At 38.7% G+C, this 21,502-nt stretch overlaps 1 protein-coding gene across 8 annotated transcripts in view; it reads left to right on the top strand.

Annotated features, from left to right (window-relative positions):
* Positions 1-442: 442 nt before the first annotated feature.
* sidt2 (SID1 transmembrane family, member 2) overlaps positions 443-21,502 on the top strand; it is a 29,326-nt gene continuing 8,266 nt past the window's right edge. Inside the window, exons 1-21 of one of the 8 annotated variants that reach the window (XM_061925583.1) lie at positions 443-1,187; positions 1,267-1,388; positions 4,180-4,344; positions 4,419-4,464; positions 4,745-4,846; positions 6,884-6,967; positions 7,063-7,228; positions 7,303-7,396; positions 9,899-9,954; positions 10,280-10,306; positions 12,006-12,044; positions 12,119-12,205; positions 12,343-12,405; positions 12,630-12,745; positions 14,613-14,686; positions 14,811-14,877; positions 14,958-15,031; positions 15,117-15,240; positions 17,690-17,807; positions 17,999-18,135; positions 18,272-18,380. In XM_061925583.1, coding sequence (XP_061781567.1) covers positions 933-1,187; positions 1,267-1,388; positions 4,180-4,344; positions 4,419-4,464; positions 4,745-4,846; positions 6,884-6,967; positions 7,063-7,228; positions 7,303-7,396; positions 9,899-9,954; positions 10,280-10,306; positions 12,006-12,044; positions 12,119-12,205; positions 12,343-12,405; positions 12,630-12,745; positions 14,613-14,686; positions 14,811-14,877; positions 14,958-15,031; positions 15,117-15,240; positions 17,690-17,807; positions 17,999-18,135; positions 18,272-18,380 — 2,125 coding nt within the window. In that variant the 5' untranslated portion in view covers positions 443-932. The remainder of the gene's footprint in view (positions 1,188-1,266; positions 1,389-4,179; positions 4,345-4,418; positions 4,465-4,744; positions 4,847-6,883; positions 6,968-7,062; positions 7,229-7,302; positions 7,397-9,898; positions 9,955-10,279; positions 10,307-12,005; positions 12,045-12,118; positions 12,206-12,342; positions 12,406-12,629; positions 12,746-14,612; positions 14,687-14,810; positions 14,878-14,957; positions 15,032-15,116; positions 15,241-17,689; positions 17,808-17,998; positions 18,136-18,271; positions 18,381-21,502) is intronic. The other 7 variants (XM_061925584.1, XM_061925587.1, XM_061925588.1 and 4 more) reach the window with 7 other exon arrangements.

Raw genomic sequence — 21,502 nt, forward strand, 5'->3', positions numbered from 1 at the left:
ATATATATATATATATATATATATATATATATATATATATATATGTGTGTGTGTATATATATTGTATATATATATACAACATTTCCATGGGAACCATGAAGTAGTATATATACACACACACACGTGCACACACATATATGTGTATATATATACATATATATATATATATATATATATATATATATATACCGGTATGCATGTAACAAGGGAAGCTGGTATATGCTCCAGCACCCCCGCAACACCGAGAGGGACAAGCTGCAGAAATGGGTGGATGGATGAATGCAGCTGAGATAGGCTCCAGCACCCCCCGCGACCCCAAAAGGGACAAGCAGTAGTTAATGGATGGATGGGTGGATGGATATATGTGCATGTGTGCGCGTGTGTGTGTATGTGAAACAAAATAGACGGAAATGGACCAAGTATTATCGACCTTATACACCAGAGGGCGCTGTTGACACATGTATTTCTCCTAGATGGAAAGCAGAGAATGGCTTGAAGATCACGCACTATTTTAACTATCACACGCACCGCTGCGACGCCACGCGTCAGTCCAGATTGTGACACCCGGACATGGCGTGGTCCTAATACGGTAGCTTCGCTGCTTTTCCTCCACAGACGTCGTAGGACTTCCACCTCAAAACATGGACCTGCTAGCTGGCTAACAATGCTAGCCGCAGCACAACAACAACATGGTGGTCCCTCGTCATGTTGGCTTACTTTCACAGGAAAGGAAACGCGGTTTTGATTACACTTTGTTGTGTCGGAACTTGTGACTTTAAAGTGGACCGACTGGAGCGTGTTTGGGACAACTGTGGAGCCATATTGCTAGCAGGTATTGTCATGACTAGACCTGACACGGTTTGACCTGTTTACTGATACTGTGGAGTCATTTCAATGCTTTTATACAACTGAAGAGACTTCTAGAAGACAAAATGCTGTTTAGTAGTCTTTGGAAATCTCGCTATAAAACCCATTTTGGAGCTACTGACTGCTGGTGGCGACCAGGGCTGGTCGTCCTGTTGTGCTGGTCATGCGTGACCCAGTTGACTTTTGGCAACGGGACATTTGAGGAGAGTAAACATCTCGTCATCCAGAGAGAAGGCGAGTTTGACATTACCTACAACGACACGGTTACCAGCGAAAACCAGACCATCTACGCGTTCAATCACACCGTCTCAAGGAACAAGGTATACACCACTGTCAGCCAGAAAAATGTGTGCCACCAATGTGTCAAGTCATTGTTGTTTTTGGGTGTTTGGTCTCTAGACGGAGGGAGTGCGAGTGTCCGTGGACGTGCTGTCTCAAAACCTGAAGAGTCCCATCCTGTTTGTGGTGCGACAGAAGCAAGCGGTGCTCTCATTTCAAGTCCCTCTCATTCTTAGAGGCCTGTGAGTGTTGTTGCCCTGATCTATGGGGTGCACAGGTTGGGAATCAGTGCTGGAGAAGGGTCCCCAACCTTTTTTGCACCGCAGACCGGTTTAATGTCGGCGTTATTTTCAGGGACTGGCTTTCCACTTGTGCCAGGAAAAATACAGCAAAAATAATTGCACGAAAATTACGACTCACTATATAACGCTGAACTCGTGGGAGCCCTGGGCTTGTACAACTAGGGTCATGGAGCCTATCCCACTCACATTTAGACACATGGACAATTTTTGAGCGTTAGGCTCAAAAAGCTAAAAAATGTATGCAGTAATTGTCTGTAGTAAACACTTTTTAAAGGGTCAATGAAATCTGTTGATGTGCGCAATATTATTACACTATTACTACGATTTGTTTGTGCGTCAGTAGTTATGGGATAGACAGCTGTTGTACTTTGCTAAATCAGGTTAGCTTTTATAAGAGGTTAAAAATCCAGTCTACTGACCACGTGATCATTGTCTCCCACATCCTCTTGAGTCATGCACCACCATGGACTTTAGACTTTCCCATCCTAAATTCCCAGATTACGGTGTGTGAACTGATCTGTCGTTAGAATATTGAAGCTACTTGTGTCGCGTGCAACTTCTTTCTCATTTTGTATGACGCCCTCTTCCAATTTGTAGAAGTTGATGTGTTGATAAAGCACTTTCTGGAGTTGCTCAAACTCACATGTCAAATTAGTTGTGTAGTTGGCCTTAACACTTTACTACCATCAATTTGTATTGACTTTCGCCTTAAAATCCCCAGCAAACATATCTTGTTTTAATACACAGTACAAATACTAGGGATACTTTTCAATTTTCTTCGAGTCAGACAATATTCTCCAAACAATGGATGGAATTTTTACCTGACATGTCAACAGCATTGACAAGACTGGAAACATCAAATTCACACATGAAGAGGGAATAAACAGGTCGATACCTTTTTTTTGGGACAAGAAAATCCACCGCAAATATGAAGTTAGTCAAAACAGTACGGTTTACAGAAAACCGAACAATACCTACTCTGGACCTCTGAACATTCCACAGCAAACACATTATCAGTTGTGAGGACACTCTATGAACGAGCCAACATCATACCAGAAGAAAGAGAAAGACCGAAGGAAGTGTTAAAGGGGAACATTATCACAATTTCAGAATGGTTAAAACCATTAAAAATCAGTTCCCAGTGGCTTATTATATTTTTCAAAGATTTTTTCAAAATTTTACCCATCACGCAATATCCCTAAAAAAAAGCTTCAAAGTGCCTGATTTTAACCATCGTTATAAACACCCGTCCATTTTCCTGTGACGTCACATAGTGAAGCCAACACAAACAAACATGGCGGAAAGAACAGCAAGCTATAGCGACATTAGCTCGGATTCAGACTCGGATTTCAGCGGCTTAAGCGATTCAACAGATTACGAATGTATTGAAACGGATGGTTGTAGTGTGGAGGCAGGTAGCGAAAACGAAATTGAAGAAGAAACTGAAGCTATTGAGCCATATCGGTTTGAACCGTATGCAAGCGAAACCGACGAAAACAACACGACAGCCAGCGACACGGGAGAAAGCGAGGACGAATTCGGCGATCGCCTTCTAACCAACGATTGGTATGTGTTTGTTTGGCATTAAAGGAAACTAACAACTATGAACTAGGTTTACAGCATATGAAATACATTTGGCAACAACATGCACTTTGAGAGTGCAGACAGCCCAATTTTCATCAATTAATATATTCTGTAGACATACCCTCATCCGCGCTCTTTTCCTGAAAGCTGATCTGTCCAGTTTTGGAGTTGATGTCAGCAGGCCAGGGAAGCTAGGGTCGATAGGGCGTTTAGCTCGCTCGTCTGCGGGAACAAACTGCCGCCATTGCTTGCCGTGCTACCGAGGTCCTTTGTCCCTGAATTGCTCACACACTCCGGCAGATTCAATGGGGGTCTGGCGGCAGATTTCTTTGACTTTATCGTTGGAAATGCATCTGCTTTGAGTGTCGCAGGATATCCACACATTCTTGCCATCTCTGTCGTAGCATAGCTTTCGTCGGTAAAGTGTGCGGAACAAACGTCCAATTTCTTGCCACTTTCGCATCTTTGGGCCACTGGTGCAACTTGAATCCGTCCCTGTTCGTGTTGTTACACCCTCCGACAACACACCGACGAGGCATGATGTCTCCAAGGTACAGAAAACAGTCGAAAAAACGGAAAATAACAGAGCTGATTTGACTCGGTGTTTGAGAAAATGGCGGATTGCTTCCCGATGTGACGCCACGTTGTGACGTCATCGCTCCGAGAGCGAATATTAGCAAGGCGTTTAATTCGCCAAAATTCACCCATTTAGAGTTCGGAAATCGGTTAAAAAAATATATGGTCTTTTTTCTGCAACATCAAGGTATATATTGACGCTTACATAGGCCTGGTTATAATGTTCCCCTTTAAGTGCTAAGCATTAGGGCCAGAGATCGGCGTAACAGTAAGATGTCAGCAGTTTTCACTTTGTTTACACCAAGTTTAGGGAATACATGCCTTTTTATATATTTTAAGTACTTAAGTAAGGTACAACCTCATTTGTCAAAAGCTTGTTGGAAAATATCACAATGACGGTCGTGCTAATTTCGTTAGCCCATCTATAGGATTTTCCAAATATATGTTAGCATCAAGGGATAGCGAAAGGGCACCCACTCAGAGCGGCATTGAAGCTAGAACCACCATTGCAAAACTACAACATTTTCGTTTGGAATTGTGGAATCCCTTAATCTCTTTGAACTCTCTCCAGGTACCAAAGGAAATATCCATACAATCATTTAGGCCGGACATTGTGCCAGCCTCCAACGAAGGCTGCATCAGAGACACAGTACTTCTTTGTGGATGTGTCTACACTTTCCAGCCAGGGTACAAACTACCAGCTTAGGGTCAGCCGGGTTGAAAGCTTCACTTTGCAGTGAGTGACACTTTATACTATACTACTATTGCTACTGATTTGCCAGCCTGACTTGTTTTTAACAATGATTACAGGACAGACAAGACATTCAGTTTCACTGCGTCGCCATCTCAACCTCAGGTACACCTAAACATTTGGGTGCTGAAATTACAAAAAAAAGGGAAATGGGGGGGAAATGCAGATACAGCAATAGGCTGTGGGAACATTTGTTTTTTCACAATAACAGGAAATCTTACTTTCATAAATGTGTGACTAAACTTTTTGTTGCAAAATTCACAATGCACATATGTTACCCAATGTTAAGAGTTTTTTTGTGGTTGCTGATGTCGAATTGACTTTGTTATATTTTAATGCCCACATTTACTTATATACACTAATGTTTTAAAACACTCTCTCTCAGTACTTCAAGTATGTATTTCCTGAAGGAGTGGACACTGTGATCGTGAAGGTCAGCTCAGACATGAACTTTCCTTGCTCGGTTATGTCCATCCAGGACATCCAGGTACACCAACTATGCCACTTCTGTCCATAGGTAGTAGCCTCACGTGATGTGGTTTTGACATGTATTAACAGGGTTTCCCCCAGATTTTTTATATACTTGGGCCGATAGGGTTGTAGTCAATATATCATTGTATTGCTTGTATTCTGTGACGTGACTTCTTCCCAGAAGTGAAAAAGCAGATACGAGCAAAAAATTTAACTATGCAATGGAATAGATCCCTATATTTTATCAAAAAAAGATTTGTCGAGTGATATCAAAGATTATCCGTGCGGTTGCGTTCTCAGACAAGTCGAACTATATGGTGCTCCAGACATCGTTCTACACGACAAAACAGATTCAAACTTGGAAAAACATGGAGGTTTACAACTTCTTTGTGTGTGGCTGGGTCAAGGAAATTGGTATCAAGACTCGCCCGGATAAATATGCATAATTTTTGCTCGTTTAAGGTTGCATTTCATGATTTAACTCCACATCCACCACCATGTTTGTTGTTTGCTGTTTACGAGTACGTATGTGCCCCATCTTTATCTAAATATAACAATAGATGTCAACATTGTGTATGTGCTGAAAGCTTCATTTATGATTGGTGCCTTTGGTAAAAGCTTAACTCTTTTAGGTTTTGTTCACATCTGCTTTCTTTTGTTTAGACTCACTGAGTTGGTGCTTTACAAAACACAAAAATGCATTTTAAGAAATACAAATAATATCAAGATAATACTTAAATCGTAAACACTAAACGTGAAAAGTATATCAAACAAACCTTTCACAAAGTGATCAATTGAAAATCATGTATTCTTCAACTCTGCTCCCTTGGACTGGAGTGTGTGTTACTTTTTTCGTTGTCGTTTTCTAAAATCCTGCACTCTTCCGCCCTTCTTGATTTCCTCTTGAGGAACTCTAAAGAAACTTTTGTTCTTTTCGCGATTTGAATCGTTTGTACAGTTGAAAACAACGCAAGCATAGGGCATTTTTTTCCGAAAAAGGCTAAATGCCGCCTATTACCGTACCCATTGAGAACAGACGCTGGCTTACGCACATTTAATGAGCGGGACGAAAACTGGACGTGACGTCATTTAAAACCAAGCAATAACTTGCATAGTTGGCACTAAAGCATATATTTGATTTAAAAAGGCAAAACACATTTTATACATTTAAGAACAAACTGCGGTGAAAGTCGCGGGCTGTTAAGTTTACAAGTTACTTTTCAGCCACCAAGCCTATACGTAACCCTATACGGGTTACAGGGAGAGGCTCTGATCAAAGTGTTTTAATCATCACTCACTATTTAATAGTGCATAAATAATAGTCTATATATATATATCCACTGATACAGTGTATTACTTTTATTAGTATTCATGTAAAATAACTTCATTTTTAAGGGGTGGCGGGTTTTATTTTGCCGTGGTGGTGCGCCACGATCAATTACATTTAGGGGAAACCCTGATATAAGGGCGACAATGAGGTATATTTTATGTTAGGTTATCCAAGAGTGGGGCATATTCTACACTCTAAAATAGATTTACCTTTTAAATATATTCCTATAATAAGGGACAAGCAGTAGAAAATGGATGGATAGAAATGGAATATATTGTGATTTATGTGGAGCTTGCATGTTCTCCCCGTGACTGCATGGGTTTCCTCCGAGTACTCCGGCTTCCTCCCTCTTCCAAAGACATGCACCTGGGGATAGGTTGATTGGCAACACTAAAAATTGGCCCTAGTGTGTGAATGTGAGTGTTAATGTTGTCTGTCTATCTGTGTTGGCCCTGCGATGAGGTGGCGACTTGTCCAGGGTGTACCCCGCCTTTCGCCCGAATGCAGCTGAGATAGGCTCCAGCACCCCGCGACCCTGAAAGGGACAAGCGGTAGAGAATAGATGGACTGATGGATTTATTTACAGTACATAGTTACATAAATGCATTTGTACTTATCTGCTTTGTCTTTGATTTGTGTTTTCTCAAACCCCTGTTTTAGCTCCCCCTTTCTATGCCATTATTTCAATCAACCTGTTAATTCATCCCTGTTCTCTGTTTTTAGTGCCCAGTCTATGACCTAGATAATAACGTGGCCTTCATTGGGATGTATCAGACTATGACCAAAAAAGGTGCCATCACAGTCCAGGTAATTTTCCTAATATAACATTTTCCAAAACATTTTAACAGAGCATAAAGCCTGTGTATGATGGTAGTGTGGTTTTTTTTAATTTTCTTCTACAGAGAAAAGATTTCCCTAGCAACAGTTTTTACGTGGTGGTCGTGGTAAAAACTGAGGATGAGGCCTGTGGCGGTCCACTGCGCTTTTACCCCCTGCGCCCTGATGAGCTAATTGATGCTGGCAACCGCAGCAAAATCTTAGATGTTGTGGTTTCCCCTGCTATCGAGTGTAAGTGACATTGATGTAAATTATATGTATCCATTTACAATTTCATGTCTACAAATGTATTCTTCTTTCCACAGCGGAGGTGTATGTAATGGGCATGCTGTTCTGTCTCGGTATTTTCCTCTCCTTCTATCTGCTTACTCTGCTGGTGGCCTGTTTGCAGAACAAACGGTAAGATTTTGACTTCATCTCCTGAATAAAAATAAATTCTTAAAGTGCAAATACAGCAACAATTTAAATGTGAAAGACTATTGCTTTTGTCCGACTTGTCTTGTTGTTTAGCTCCACTACCTGGGGTTTTATTGAGGGGCAAGACTGTTAGACTGTTGGGGCAAGTGTTTTTCACAGAACTGTAATCTCAGTCACAATCTAGGTCACAAACGAGATAGAGCTACTTGTGAGTGAGTTAAGTGGCAGGGGGCACATCAACACCCGCTGTTTAATGAGAAGAGTAATACATGCTTTCATGATAGTGTCTAATAAGACCAGAACAAATCGTTAGGTTTGTTGCTAGTCGCTTTTTTTAATGATTATCTAGAGGATTTTGAATACTCATTAAATATAGTGACAAAGTCGCCAAGTTTTCTGATCCCTCCTGCTAAGTATTCTTATTAAAAAGCCAATGGACTGATCTAAGGTTTGTGTGTATTAAAACTAGTGCAGTCAAACGATTACATTTTTTACTCAGAATAATCACACTTTTACATTTTGATTAATCATAGTAAATTACTTGTGCCCATAATTGAAATTAACCTTAAGAAAGACCCAAGTATTTTGACACACATGTAATCTTATTGCGAGAGTTTTGTAACCGTAACACTTTTTTAATGTTTTACTTAATTGCCCGTCATTTATATGTCCTAAAATCGGTAACAGTTTAATCTCAAGTACTGTTTGGGTTTATTTTGAAGTGAATTTTGCCAGCGAGCACATCAGTCGCAATGGTAACCATCCACGGTTAAGCTGAAGAAGCATGTGGGGTAGGGATGTAACAGTTGTGTAAATACTGCGGTTACATTTTTTTGACAATAATGCCGTGACGTGTGATGGTAAACAAGAACCAAGGGGGGTGGTTTTTTCTGTCACTATTGAATAAGCCGATCTGAGAAGCAAACCACATTTCCCATAATCCCCTGTGCAGCACAGCTCAGTAAAAGATGGCAGTCAAGGAAAATAAAGAGGAAAAAAAGTGATGGACATGCAAAATGCAGTTAGCAGATATTGCCACACAAGTCTGGAAATACAAGCAACATGAGAAGTCACTTGATAAATTATCACCTGGAAAAGATTGACGCAACACCAAGATGTAACCCAGGCCAAACATAAATTTGTGGGGCATTTCAATCAAGTTTTCTTCATGACAGCATGTTTATAATTTCAGTGTAAAGACACTAAACTGAACGTTTTTTCCATTTGCTTGTTACTTGAAACAGTGTTCCTTCACTGTTCCTTGCACTTTGAAAATACCTCTTGGTAGTAATAAATAGGATTACAAGGTTTAAGCATTAGGTTTGTGTTTATTTACTGTAAGTGTGTTTATATTTAACATAAGTAGCAAATTCCAAGTCAACATTTTTTTACATTACTGCAATAATATGAAACTGTGACAGTTTAATAATGTGATAATATATCATGAGATTTTGATATCGTTACATCCCGAATGTGCGGTCAAAATAAAATAGCGCGATTACTCTGTGTTATACATGAGTAATGCGATAATGTACTGTGACTAATCGCATGAGTTAACATGTTAAACTTTTGACAGCCCTAAGTAGAACACTTGCAAATTTGACAGAACTTGCAAAGCGGATCTTCTAAGCTTGTGCGCCGAGGATTGCGTCTTTGAACGAGCAAAATGGCTCACACAATCCATTTAGCGAGTTTGCTTCGATGTACAGTATATGCAGATGATCACAATAGAGGGAGGAAGAGATGCAATTATAATCATTTTGCGCCTGCAATGGGATTTATGAAACTTAATAGTTTTTGCGGACGCTTTTTTTACATCTATATTTAGCACGTTTGGAAGGTACATGCAAACTGGTAAAGTTACAGACAAATGGTTGCGGTGAGAAGTATCGGTGATCCGTGTAATGACAGATGGCGGCAAGAGACAATCCTCTGTGCGGTTGCCAGCATATTAGAACTGTCAAAAATATTGATAGTAGGCAAGTTTTCTATGCAGCAAGCTTTTTTTTTTTAGTTTGCACACGCTATTTAGCACTTGTTTGACTTCAAAGTTTTTTTATTATTGGGATACACTAAAATTGGCCCTAGTGTGTGAATGTTGTCTGTCTATCTGTGTTGGCCCTGCGATGAGGTGGCAACTTGTCCAGGGTGTACCCCGTCTTCCGCCCGTATGCAGCTGAGATAGGCTCCAGCACCCCCCGCGACCCCAAAGGGAATAAGCGGTAAAAATGGGATCCTAGTAGATTAGACCCCAAGTGTGGATGAGGTGTGTTAGGAAGCTGAGTTACAATGCCATCTACTGTATGGAGTTGGAATGACCAGCTTCATTCACAGACAGCCATGTTATAAAGTGCTTAAAGAGTGCCAAATGTATTTGTGGCAGGCCACCACAAATAAATGATTGTATGGAACACACTGCAGTAAGCACGATGGACTTAATACAAATGTAGCTTATTTGCATCTCTCTTTCCTCTGTTGATGCAGTGCCAAGAGGAGAGCGCTCTTTCACAATATTGATGACACGTCACCTGCTGAGACAGGTAAACCAACAAAGAGCTGATCGCAGCTCATTTGAATTAGATTTGAAATCGTTCAACATATTGTTGTTTCTGCTCATACAAGAAAGTTGAGATAGCTGAAGTCACATTGGCAACTATTGTTTGTCATGTCTCAAGCAAACACGCTCTGATGAGCTATGTAGCCAAGGTCAAAGGTCTTGTCAGCATATTGCTTTTGTCAGCACTCCACTGCTGTGTGGAATTACTTTATCTGAAACACTGTTTTAAGTAACACTATCTGCTTGTAGTACTTTTTGGAATAACTCTACAATGTCTTTTCTCTCTTCTGCCTGCTAACATGGTTTAGCCTCCCTGCTTGGAAAAACCAGCGATGGTATAACAACACAGTTACTCCTGTCTTTTGCTTGACCGTTGTTTCTGTGCATATAATAACTGCAAATGTCCTGCTTGTATGATTTTAGAAATAAAGTTAAGCATGTTCTTGCTTGAAGCTATGAATAAACAAAATGCTTGTTATACTGCCTATTCTGACAATCCATAAGGGAGATTGGCAGATACCGATCACATGTATAAACTTTGCATTTTTCCATTTATTCATTGTTAGTGCTATTGCCATTATTACTTGAGTTTGTAAACACACACAAAAAAAGATTTTTAGAAAGTAAAAATATTTATCTTATTACTCATATATCAATCATATACTTATACCACCTTTGGTATTGACACGGTCGACAATACCAATTTATAAATTGATCCGCCCTCCTGTGTGTCGTGGACTGACTGCAACCGTGCTGACTCACCACCGGTTTATTATCCTCTGTCTGACTCTTATTGGCCTACTTGTTAATTTCCTGTTATTATCTGATTACTTTCTGCTGTGTCGTGGTTCCATCTAGTTTACTAAGTGCTTATTTCTTGGTGTTGTTTCAAACTAGTTTAGAGATGATTAACGATACTTGATATTGATACTTAAAATACTAAAAAATATAATCTTGGTTGAAGTTTATTTCGAATATGTGTACAGTTTCAATATGATAAATCACATATTTTACACATTAGATTTTTCTTAACATGTCCAAAAATGAGTAGGAAGAAGCAAATCTTATTTAATCCTACCCCTTTTCCACTTCATAGCAATTACTAACATCACTTCCTGTTCTCAATTTGTACACGATTGACATCAGTTCATTCTAAATACAACAGTGCTCTTCATAAATAGTTAAGTCAGTGATGATTTGCTTAATGAAATGAATAATATTTTATTTTCATTGAGTTCAAGACGTTTATCATAATTATTTTCCCTTGTACTTTGTAAACACTTGTATATTGAACAATTTCTTAAACTGGATCATATTTTTACATTGTTTGACTTTTTTTGCTTAATCTATTCCATAATTGAATTCCACATACGGATATGCTAAAGATTTTAAGTGTGGTACGTGCATGCAAAAGTTTTAAGTTAGATTTCGAAGATTCGAAGGTTATATTTTTCCACTTATGTGAGATGATAATTTAGAGGAGCAGTCCGTGCTGTGTATGGAGACACATAATTAGCTGCTGGCAGCTTGTCTGCCGGGGAACTAAAAATAGTGTCAGCTAGAGGGTATCTGCGTTTGTGATGGCCATTAAAAGTCATTAATCGGCAATGGCGATCACATACTTTTTAATGAAAATCGTCGGATCCCGATCGGTGTTTGATCGACCGGGACATCTCTAGCTTAAAGAAACGGCACATCTCTAATGATACCAGTTTGACCTGCATAATCAACAAAAATAGCAATAATATCTTTAACATGCACTCAATAAGCAAATACTAAACATTGTTATTTCTAATGTTCAGCCACACCTCTTTGTTTAATTGCCTGCTCATAATTTTTTTTGTATCAAAGACTTACTTACCACAACAGTATTTTAGATTTAAAAATGTTAACATCACCACATCACATTGGTTTCTAATTAAATGTGTGCATGTTCTGCTGCAGTGGTGGCTTAGTCTGCCTTCTGTAGGTGTATAGTGATCAATAGTTTGGTTATACATTTATAATTTCATGTGTGTGTGTGTACATCTACAGGCAAGACTCCAGCTTCCCCAAATGAATATGGCTCGCTTGGTGAGTTTGACTTCATATTATCTTCCTTTGTTTCCGTTGTCTTGCTTAAATCGGTTCGCTATCTTTCTGTACAGCAGACAGCACAGTGAGTTCAGAAGCGGTCACTGAGAGCGCCCCCTCAATTGACAGCGCCACGTCAGCTGACAACTACGGATACATGGGTACTAACTACACTTTTGCCTGTTTGCCATCTCTATATACTGAAGTATTTTCCACCTCGCGCCCCGCACAGACCATCGTAACTCCTTGCTGGATATTTTGGTGCCTCACTGCATTCCTGTGTATCTTTGTTCATCAGGAAGGGAGGCTTTCAAACGTCGACCAATCCTCAATCAGATGCACCACATAGCCATCCGCTTTGGTGACGCACTGCCACATAATTGGCCCAGAGTGACAATCAAACTTGAATGGCAATTACTGTATATGGTGCGGCATAAAAAATGAGGCGGTGTTCGAATTGATCTGGAAAATCACAGTTTTAATGATCGTATAAATCACTGGATTTGAATAAATCTGGGTGCTTCAAAGTGTCAGAAGGGAAATCAATCTGCTTGGTTAACTAAACATTATTTTCCTTTCCATCAGAGCGGTCTTTGGAGAATGTTGGGAGAAGCAGACAGGAGTCTTTGAGCTCCATAGAGGAGGATGACTATGACACACTGGATGATATCAACTCAGATAAAAACATTGTCCGCACAAAGGTAAACATCTCTATTAGGGATGCAAGAGAATCAACAGGTTTTTTTTCTTATAATATTAATCTTACTAAATTGCAGTCTCAACTATTAACTGTAAGCCTAGGCGTTCAACATCAGAACTCATACTACTCACTGTACATTAAAGAAAAAAATAAATCAATATTAGAAAATGAATGAACAGAGGTTTTAGATATAGGTCCTGAAGACCAGAGGGAGAAAGTTTTTCCAAAATTACAAGATTTTAAACCAATACAGTCTATAAAATATCTGGGCATGATTTTTGACTCCGTGCTGACTTTTATCCCACATATTGAAAACATTACAAAAATGGGTTTTTATTATCTTAAGAACATAGCCAGAGTCCGCCTGTTTCTCTCTCAGGCCAACACGGAGGTGCTCATGCATGCTTTTATTTCCTGTCGTTCAGACTATTGTAATGCCAGGCTCTCTGGCCTTCCCAAAAAGAATATCAGAAGTCTACAATTATTACAAAACTCAGTCGCACGCGTGCTGACGAGGACCAGAGGGCGAAAGCACATTACACCAGTTTTAAAGTCGCTGCATTCGTCTGATCGAGGGTCAATTTCAAAGTTCTATTATTAGTTTTTAAATGTCTTAATGGCCTTGCGCCTTCTTATCTATCTGACCTTAATCTAATAATAATCCCTTCCATCACAGCAAATAAATTGCATTTTTTAATATCTTGCTTACAGTGAATCTATATTAGTATTTGCCTCATCTGTCACTTATAGTGTGAGTAAAGATTGTGTGAAATGATTAAAGAATGGCGTCGTGAAGACCTGATAAGTCCGAAAGAGAAAGAGATGATACAGTATTATCTGCTCACAGATGCTACCTGGTGGTTGTTTTGAGCTCACTGCAGGTAGTCCTTGATAGATTAACCAACCCCCACTCCTTAATGCTTCAGTCACATGCAGGATTCTCACAGAAATGAGGCAAACATTCATACAGACCCAATGTATCATTATCAAGTATTAGAACAAAACTAAACATGTTACACACTGAGCTTAAACTAGGAGTAAAAATGCTAATAGCTAAGCTAAATGTTAAGCTAGCTAGAAATAACAGAAGAAATAAGCGTGTAGTAAAGTTTAAGAAATGTAGATGTAACCATGTTACAGCAGAAATTATCAAGTAAATTAATAAGTGTCTAAAGAAAGCATAATACAACAACTGTTGGTGTGTCAGCATTATAGCAGCCAGAAGTATACAACATGTAAGAGGGCGGATTGATCCATAAATTGAATGTGCTAACACCAAGGGTAGTATAAATATGTAAGTGGGTTGATATTTTTATTCTTTATTCTCAAAATTATTATTATTATTTTTTGTTAATATTTACAAACTCAGGAGATAATTCCCTCGGCACAGGAGGACTTTAAGGGCAGCGATGAGGTGGCGACTTGTCCAGGGTGTAACCTGCCTTCCGCCCGAAAGCAGCTGAGATAGGCTCCAGCACCCCCCGTGACCCCAAAAGGGACAAGCGGTAGAAAATGGATGGATGGATGGAAGGATTGAAATTAGAAATATATATTTGTTTTGAATTTTGTTTAGTTAGACCAGGAATGGTCATATGGTGACATAAATTATGGTATTTTGAGAGGTAATCATTAAAGTCGGACATCACTGAAGGCCTAGGTGGGAAACGCACTCTCCGCCACTGGTTAATACATGTAATCTGTATCGGTATTGGTATCAGCCACTCTCACCTTTTGAATGATCGGTATCAAAATCAGCAGCATAATTCCCTTATCGGAACAACCCTACTGAAAACGTTGCTAAAAATATTACACTTGTATGTTGTTTTTATCAAACAACTACTAATAACGATGTCCTCTGCCGTTGACAGAAATATCTTTGTGTGTCAGACCTGTCTCGCAAAGACAAGAGGGTTCTCAGCAAGAAATATCAAATCTACTTCTGGTGAGAACCTAACCCATGCACCTATTCTTCATTTTGTCATTTGTTCAGACATGTTATCTTGGAGTATATGTGCTATTTTTCAAAAGTGCAACTTTAAGTAAAACGTGTCATGTACTCCCATCAGGAACATCGCCACTATTGCTGTTTTCTATGCCCTGCCTGTCATCCAGCTGGTCATAACCTATCAAACGGTACAGTAGTACAAAATTAAGTCAGCAATCATCTGCGAATGCTGAATCTAAAGCAAGAGGTGGGAAACTGTTTTTATCAGGTTGTTAACGTTACCGGAAACCAGGATATCTGCTACTACAACTTCATGTGCGCTCATCCTCTTGGAGCTCTGAGGTTTGCACCAATTCTAACGCATGTTTGTAACGCCATGATGACTGGTGGCTTGTTTAAATGGACTCTCTATTACTACGCTACACAGTGCTTTCAACAACATCCTCAGCAACCTCGGCTACGTGATGCTGGGACTCCTCTTTCTCCTTATTGTCCTGAAGAGAGACATCGTCCACAACCGAGCTCTGTCCTGCAACGATGTCAACGCCCTAGTAAGTCGAGGATGTAAACACTCTGGGATTCTGTTTCCTTTTCAAGACAGTATTCCAAACTAACAACTGTTGTTGGGGAGATGCTAGGCTGCTTTCGGTTCCTGATATTTTTCATACCTGACCGTGAGATACAGTAGCTTTGAAGGCGAACTGCACTTTTTGGGGGGAATTTTGCCTATCATTCACAATCCCGATGTAAGACAAGAACACATATGGTTTTTCTTTTTTTATGCATTCTAATTTGGAATTAACAGCAAGTACGGGGTGGCTGACAATGAAGCTAATGGGAGTACGGTACTCCATGGCGCCCATGATGCCCTCTAAAAAACAACCTAAAACCGCCAACAATACTCTGTACATTTGGTAACCTGCATATTAACTAAGTAATAACGATATTGTTATTGTAAACACTAATGCTGAGGAACTACTTAGAGTGGCGCCATGATCACAGGGAGGTAACTAGCTTTTGCAGCTATTGCTGCATCGCCTCTGAGTTGGTGAAAGTTAATTCTATATGACAAATCCTGCCTCTTACTATTATAGTAAAAGGTTGGTCAACTTTGACATTTATGTGGACCCAGAATGGCAAGAAAGAAACGAAAAGATGCTTGTTTTACGCCCACCTTTTAATTTTTTTTATTAATTAATTTGTATCTTTGTGGGGTTCATGATTAATTCGTAATCTAAACTGGAAGATATGAACTTCTCATTCGTCGGCATTCCAGTGAGAGCAGACATTGTACTGTAAGTGATTGTTTTATTATGTTCATAGATTGTATTTTTTGTTTAGCATTTAGCAATTTTAGTGTTGCCAATTATATATATATATATATATATATATATATATATATATATATATATATATATATATATATATATACATATAATGGGTTTCAGCATCAGACAAAACTTCGTATTTTAGTAGATGTTTGTACAGTTTGAACAAAATATAAAGCACTACAGTATACAGTACTGTATATCAAACAAACAAACAAAGGGGCGATGAATCAACATTAGGGATGTAACGTATGAATATGTTCTATTATGGTTATTGTGTCAAAATTATCACAGTTATTATAATCGCAGCATTGTTGAATGTGCTCAAAAAGTACTCATACACACACTGAAATCTTTTGACCAAGTCAATTTTTTTATAACCAATAAATTGACACATTGTTAGAAAACCCACTACTTTGCATGTTTTATGTTTCTTACGCTTCACTGATAGTGTTTTAGTCTTAGTATTTTATCTGTTTTAATGGCTAAGCGTTTATTGTTTTAAATATTGGTTTGCACTAGAGCACTTCAAGATTTATTTTAATAAAAAGTGAGTACCGGTAACAAATAAAATCTATTTATTATTTCTGGCGGGCAAGGTGGTGTCCTCCTCTGTTCAACAGTTCTTAAATGAATCGTAAAAACATCTCTGTCTCGTATTCCTCTGAGTATAGAACGATTACTCTGTTCCAAGAGAGAACAGCTTGTAGGTTTAAAGTGAAAATGTAATGTCTTTGTTGCTCAGACATTGATGTGTTTATATACTTTTAGATTGAGGTATGTTGTTTCATCATGGGCAAATACATTAATGTGTCTTGTTTTCATGTTAGCATTTAAGCTAGCGAGTTGAGAATTTTACAGTTATCATTATTACCGTTTATTGTTACATCTATAATCAACTTTCTATTTAATAACAAAGCCAAACAACAAGCTAAATGATCCTCATTTGCAACCAGCCGTCCTGCTTACACACACGCATTGTCACTCGCCCTGTGTTGCAGTTACAGTTTGAAATCACAAAACTCTTAGACTTCAACAGCCAGGTCGCTACAATAATCAGTAATAAAAAAATAAATCCACTTTACCATGTTGGTCAATATTTTTGTCCAGCAGAAGTGAAGGGGGCAGGCAGTTTCGACAACGCTGTGGATACTTCCTGAATGTTTCACAAATCGCTTGTCCATTGCTTTCTTTGTACTCATTGAGCTAGCAAAACTAGAAAAACACTTAAAAGGCACACAGAGTTAGTAGATAGATAGATATGAACTTTATTAATCCCTTGGGAAGGTCCCCTCTGGGAAATTCAGAGTAGCACAATAGCTAACAGCGGCAATGTGCTAACTTACTGAGCATGGAGATCGATCGGGTAGCCCGCAATCTATGTGCCGCCAGGCACAAAATGGCTGCGCTGCTGGCAGACAACGAGTAGATAAAACATTTGTACACTGTGACAAAGATGATACACCAAAATATATTTTTATTCAGTCTGTGGTTCGTAAATTGAAAAGTTGTTACAATGAGGAGTTGGTAAATCGAGGTTCCACTGTATTTTGTCAAAGCAACAGCAGTGAGTCTGTGAGGTTAACCATAATCTTCCTGGTGAAGAACAATAACACTAATTATATTCCTTCCAACATATTATCTGTTTTTTCCCCCCCCTTTCTTCTCTCAGGAATGCGGTATCCCAAAGCACTTCGGTCTCTTCTACGCCATGGGAACCGCTCTCATGATGGAGGGCTTACTCAGCGCCTGCTACCACGTTTGCCCTAACTATACTAACTTCCAGTTTGGTAAGAGGACACATTTCACTTCTTCTAACCCAAACCCCAGAGTTTGTATGGAATCATTCATTGTATCACAAAGGCAAACACTGGTGTGATTCAAAGTTTGTGAGCCCGCTGAGAGACAATATGCACACTAGTAAAACTAATATTAACACACACTTTTCAACCGTCTTGTGATTTTTATGTTGTCCTCTTAGACACGTCCTTCATGTATATGATTGCTGGCCTGTGTATGTTGAAGTTGTATCAGAAGAGACACCCGGATATCAATGCAAGCGCTTACACTGCCTATGCCTGCTTGGCCGGTGTAATATTCTTCTCTGTGATTGGAGTGGTACGTACTCACACACACACACACACACACACACACACACACACACACACACACACACACACACACACACACACACACACACACACACACTTCTATGTTGACATCAAAGTGACAATCTGTGTGTCTGTGATTGTAGGTGTTTGGGCGAGGAAACACTGTGTTTTGGATCGTTTTCTCAGTGATCCACATTTTGGCCACACTGCTCCTCAGCACACAGCTTTACTACATGGGGAGATGGAGGCTTGGTAAGATATGTACATTATATGGACTGATTTAAACCAAGTATCGCTATAATATTTGTTTCAAGCGTTATGGCAAGTTAAAACTTGTTCATCGATTGATTACACTTTTCATCCTTCATTACTTAACGCTTGGAAGAATTTGACTTCACCTTTAAACTTGCATCACATGTACAGTACAGACTAGGGCTGCACAATTAATAGAATTTTAATTGTGATCGCGATATTGGCAGCAACAATTGAATAAGGGTAATTGTCGGTGATATTAACATTTAAAAAAGAGGGCTCAGCTGCATTCAAACTAAGTACATTCACAACCAACCGACCACAAGGGAGCGGCCGATAGACTGTAGACTCATGTGAGAGTGAGTAAGAGTGAGTGACAACAAATAGAGGTTAAAGGCAGATCAGCCAGTTGCTCCTGGAAATATTAGGAAAAATAACTACATTATTACATCGGTGCCCTCCCTTCCCACAGAGCTAACTAGGTGTGTAAAAAAAAAAAGATTTTCGAATTAATCAACAGTCTTACTTGTAACAATTCTTAATCGATTAAAAAATAAAAATAAAAAATAAAAATATATATATATATATGTATGTATGTATATATATATATATATATATATATATACATTTTTTTTTTCTTTCTTGTCCAGCCACTCAGGCATATCATATTGATGTAGATGCCTGTATCTGCTGTACACCAGGCACGCATTTTAACTCCGAAACACGAAATTATGGAGTTGCAGCAACACGTTAGCATTAAGCATTAACAACACTTCCTTTCTCAACCACCATCGTTTGCCAGTGCTGTAAAGCTGGTTTCTAACATAGCGGGCCGCCCCCCACCGGCGCAAAGCCCCGATGATCAGCTACAAAAGCAGCGGTGCCCAGAATCTAGATGACTGTTACATCAACAGTGCACCGAGGGACCCTGTATCCATTCACTTTTCAAAGACACACCAGAATAACGTTTTGTTTGGCTCAAGACACATGTCTTTATAAATACTGTGAGCAGTACAATGAATGTGTTCCTTTGTATGTGCTTTCCATGCATAATCTTATTTTTTTCACTTGTTTGCACATTATGATCACGCTCTGCAATGGCATATTTATACTAGTTAGCCCCTTGTCTTTTGTACATTTTAATTAATTATTAATCAATAATTTTTATATTTTTATTTTGAGATAAAAGCTAAGTTCACAGACTGTTTGTTTAAAATTGAAAGTGCACTAAAATATGTTTTAACTAACATTAAATAAATGAATAATAATCGTGATTTCAATACTGATGAAAATAATCGTGATTATTATTTTGGCCATAATCGTGCAGCCCTATCACAGACTTAAACTGCCTACAAGTCTTTAAAGGTTAAAAAGCGGTCAAGTAAAACCAGATTTATGACCAATAAAATTCACTTCTCATTTGTAAGTGCTGCAGGCGTTTTCAAAGTGAAAGTAAGCCGGTAATGAAACATGACACAATCTTTCTGTTGGTGATAAAAAAAAAAAAAAAAGCTTGTCAACAGTGCTACCAAGTGGCCAAATGATGCAAATATGCACTTCATGGCTTTGAAAGGCCTGACTTTTTACTTTGGATGAACTTCATTCAGCTTGGGACACAATGTTTGTTGTGTACATAGTTTTTACATAATACTGTCTGAGGCCTCTGTAAATTATTATTCTAAAGTGGTATCTCGATTTTGTTTGTAATCTGTTCCAAAAGGTCCAGTTAAGACCGGAATAGTACCAAAAAACAATGCAATTTGTTCTATGAATAATAGTGCAAATACAATCAATCCATTTCAGACAAACAAAACACTCTTTTGTAGAAACAAATTATAGCTTTACCTGCAGAAAATAATGCAATATGAATATAAATGAATGAAATTGGATACATGAACATTTATTGAAGACTCTTGTTGGCAAAGACAGCGATGAGTGGAGAGAAGTCAGTGAAGCAAAATGGACGTTGTTTAACTCGAGTGGTTGGTTAGAGGTGTATACCGTATTTGTCTGACTGTAAGTCGCATTTTTTTTTCATAGTTTGGCCGGGCTCCAGTGCGACTTATACATGTTTTTTTCCTTCTTTATTATGCATTTTCAGCAGGTGCGACTTATACTCCGGTGCGACTTATACTCCGAAAAATACGGTACTTGCTGACTTGTACTTTATTGTAACCCCCAGCAGTAGGACACACCGGCCAAGTTCACTTCCTGTGTCTCCCTATAACCAGAGATTTAAGCAAAAAAGTAAACAAATAAAGAAAGAGTCCAATATATTTCATTCTCTTTGAAAAATTAAGGACTGCATTTTGGAATAACTGCTAGTGTGTCGTACACTTCTAAAGGAATTGAACATTGACATTTTTAAATTGAACATAAAAAAAGACCTCTTCATAAAAATTGTGTGTATTGGAGTAACACAAACAAATTACTGATAGGAGAAAAAAGTCAAGCATTTGTGCCCTGAGGGTTAATTAACCGGTGACATTATTTGATCAAAAAGGTCAAAATGAAAAAAATTAAAAACATCACATGTTGGAGGATATTTCTGTTTAGGACTGAAATTTATTGAAACATTTATTTTTTACGGCCTTTAAAAACATAAATGACTTTTATGTCCTATTTGGTTTGGAAGATAATTAAAATCAGTAGTACTGTTGAGTGATTTAAAAAAAAAAAAAAAAAAAAAAGATTAGCAATTATTTATGATCTGTAATAAATTACGTAACCTCTATTTTGGTTACGTTTTATGTTTGTACCATGTGGCGCTAATGTTGTTGCTTAATCAAGATGAAAAATTAGATTAACGTGATTTAAAAAACTAGGGCTGTCAAAGGTAGGGCGATAACACGTTAACTATAAGTTACTTTAACGGCGATCATTTTTTTTAACGCGCAAATAACGTCCTGACTCCTTTTGGACCTTTGCCCCGTTCCGTAGCTTGAGGAAACGTAATGGCGTTCAGTTACTGTGGAGCCACGAGTGAGAAAATAGCGAGCAGAAATGCACAAAGAAAGCGGGATAGAAGTCTCAGGTCCAAAGCCATGGTAAGTCCTTCTGAAGACAAGACGAGACAATATTATCTTCAATCGCCGTGAGACGCATTATTGAAACTAATGCTG

Source organism: Nerophis lumbriciformis, linkage group LG30 (genome assembly GCF_033978685.3).
Source record: "Nerophis lumbriciformis linkage group LG30, RoL_Nlum_v2.1, whole genome shotgun sequence".
NCBI lineage: Eukaryota > Metazoa > Chordata > Actinopteri > Syngnathiformes > Syngnathidae > Nerophis > Nerophis lumbriciformis.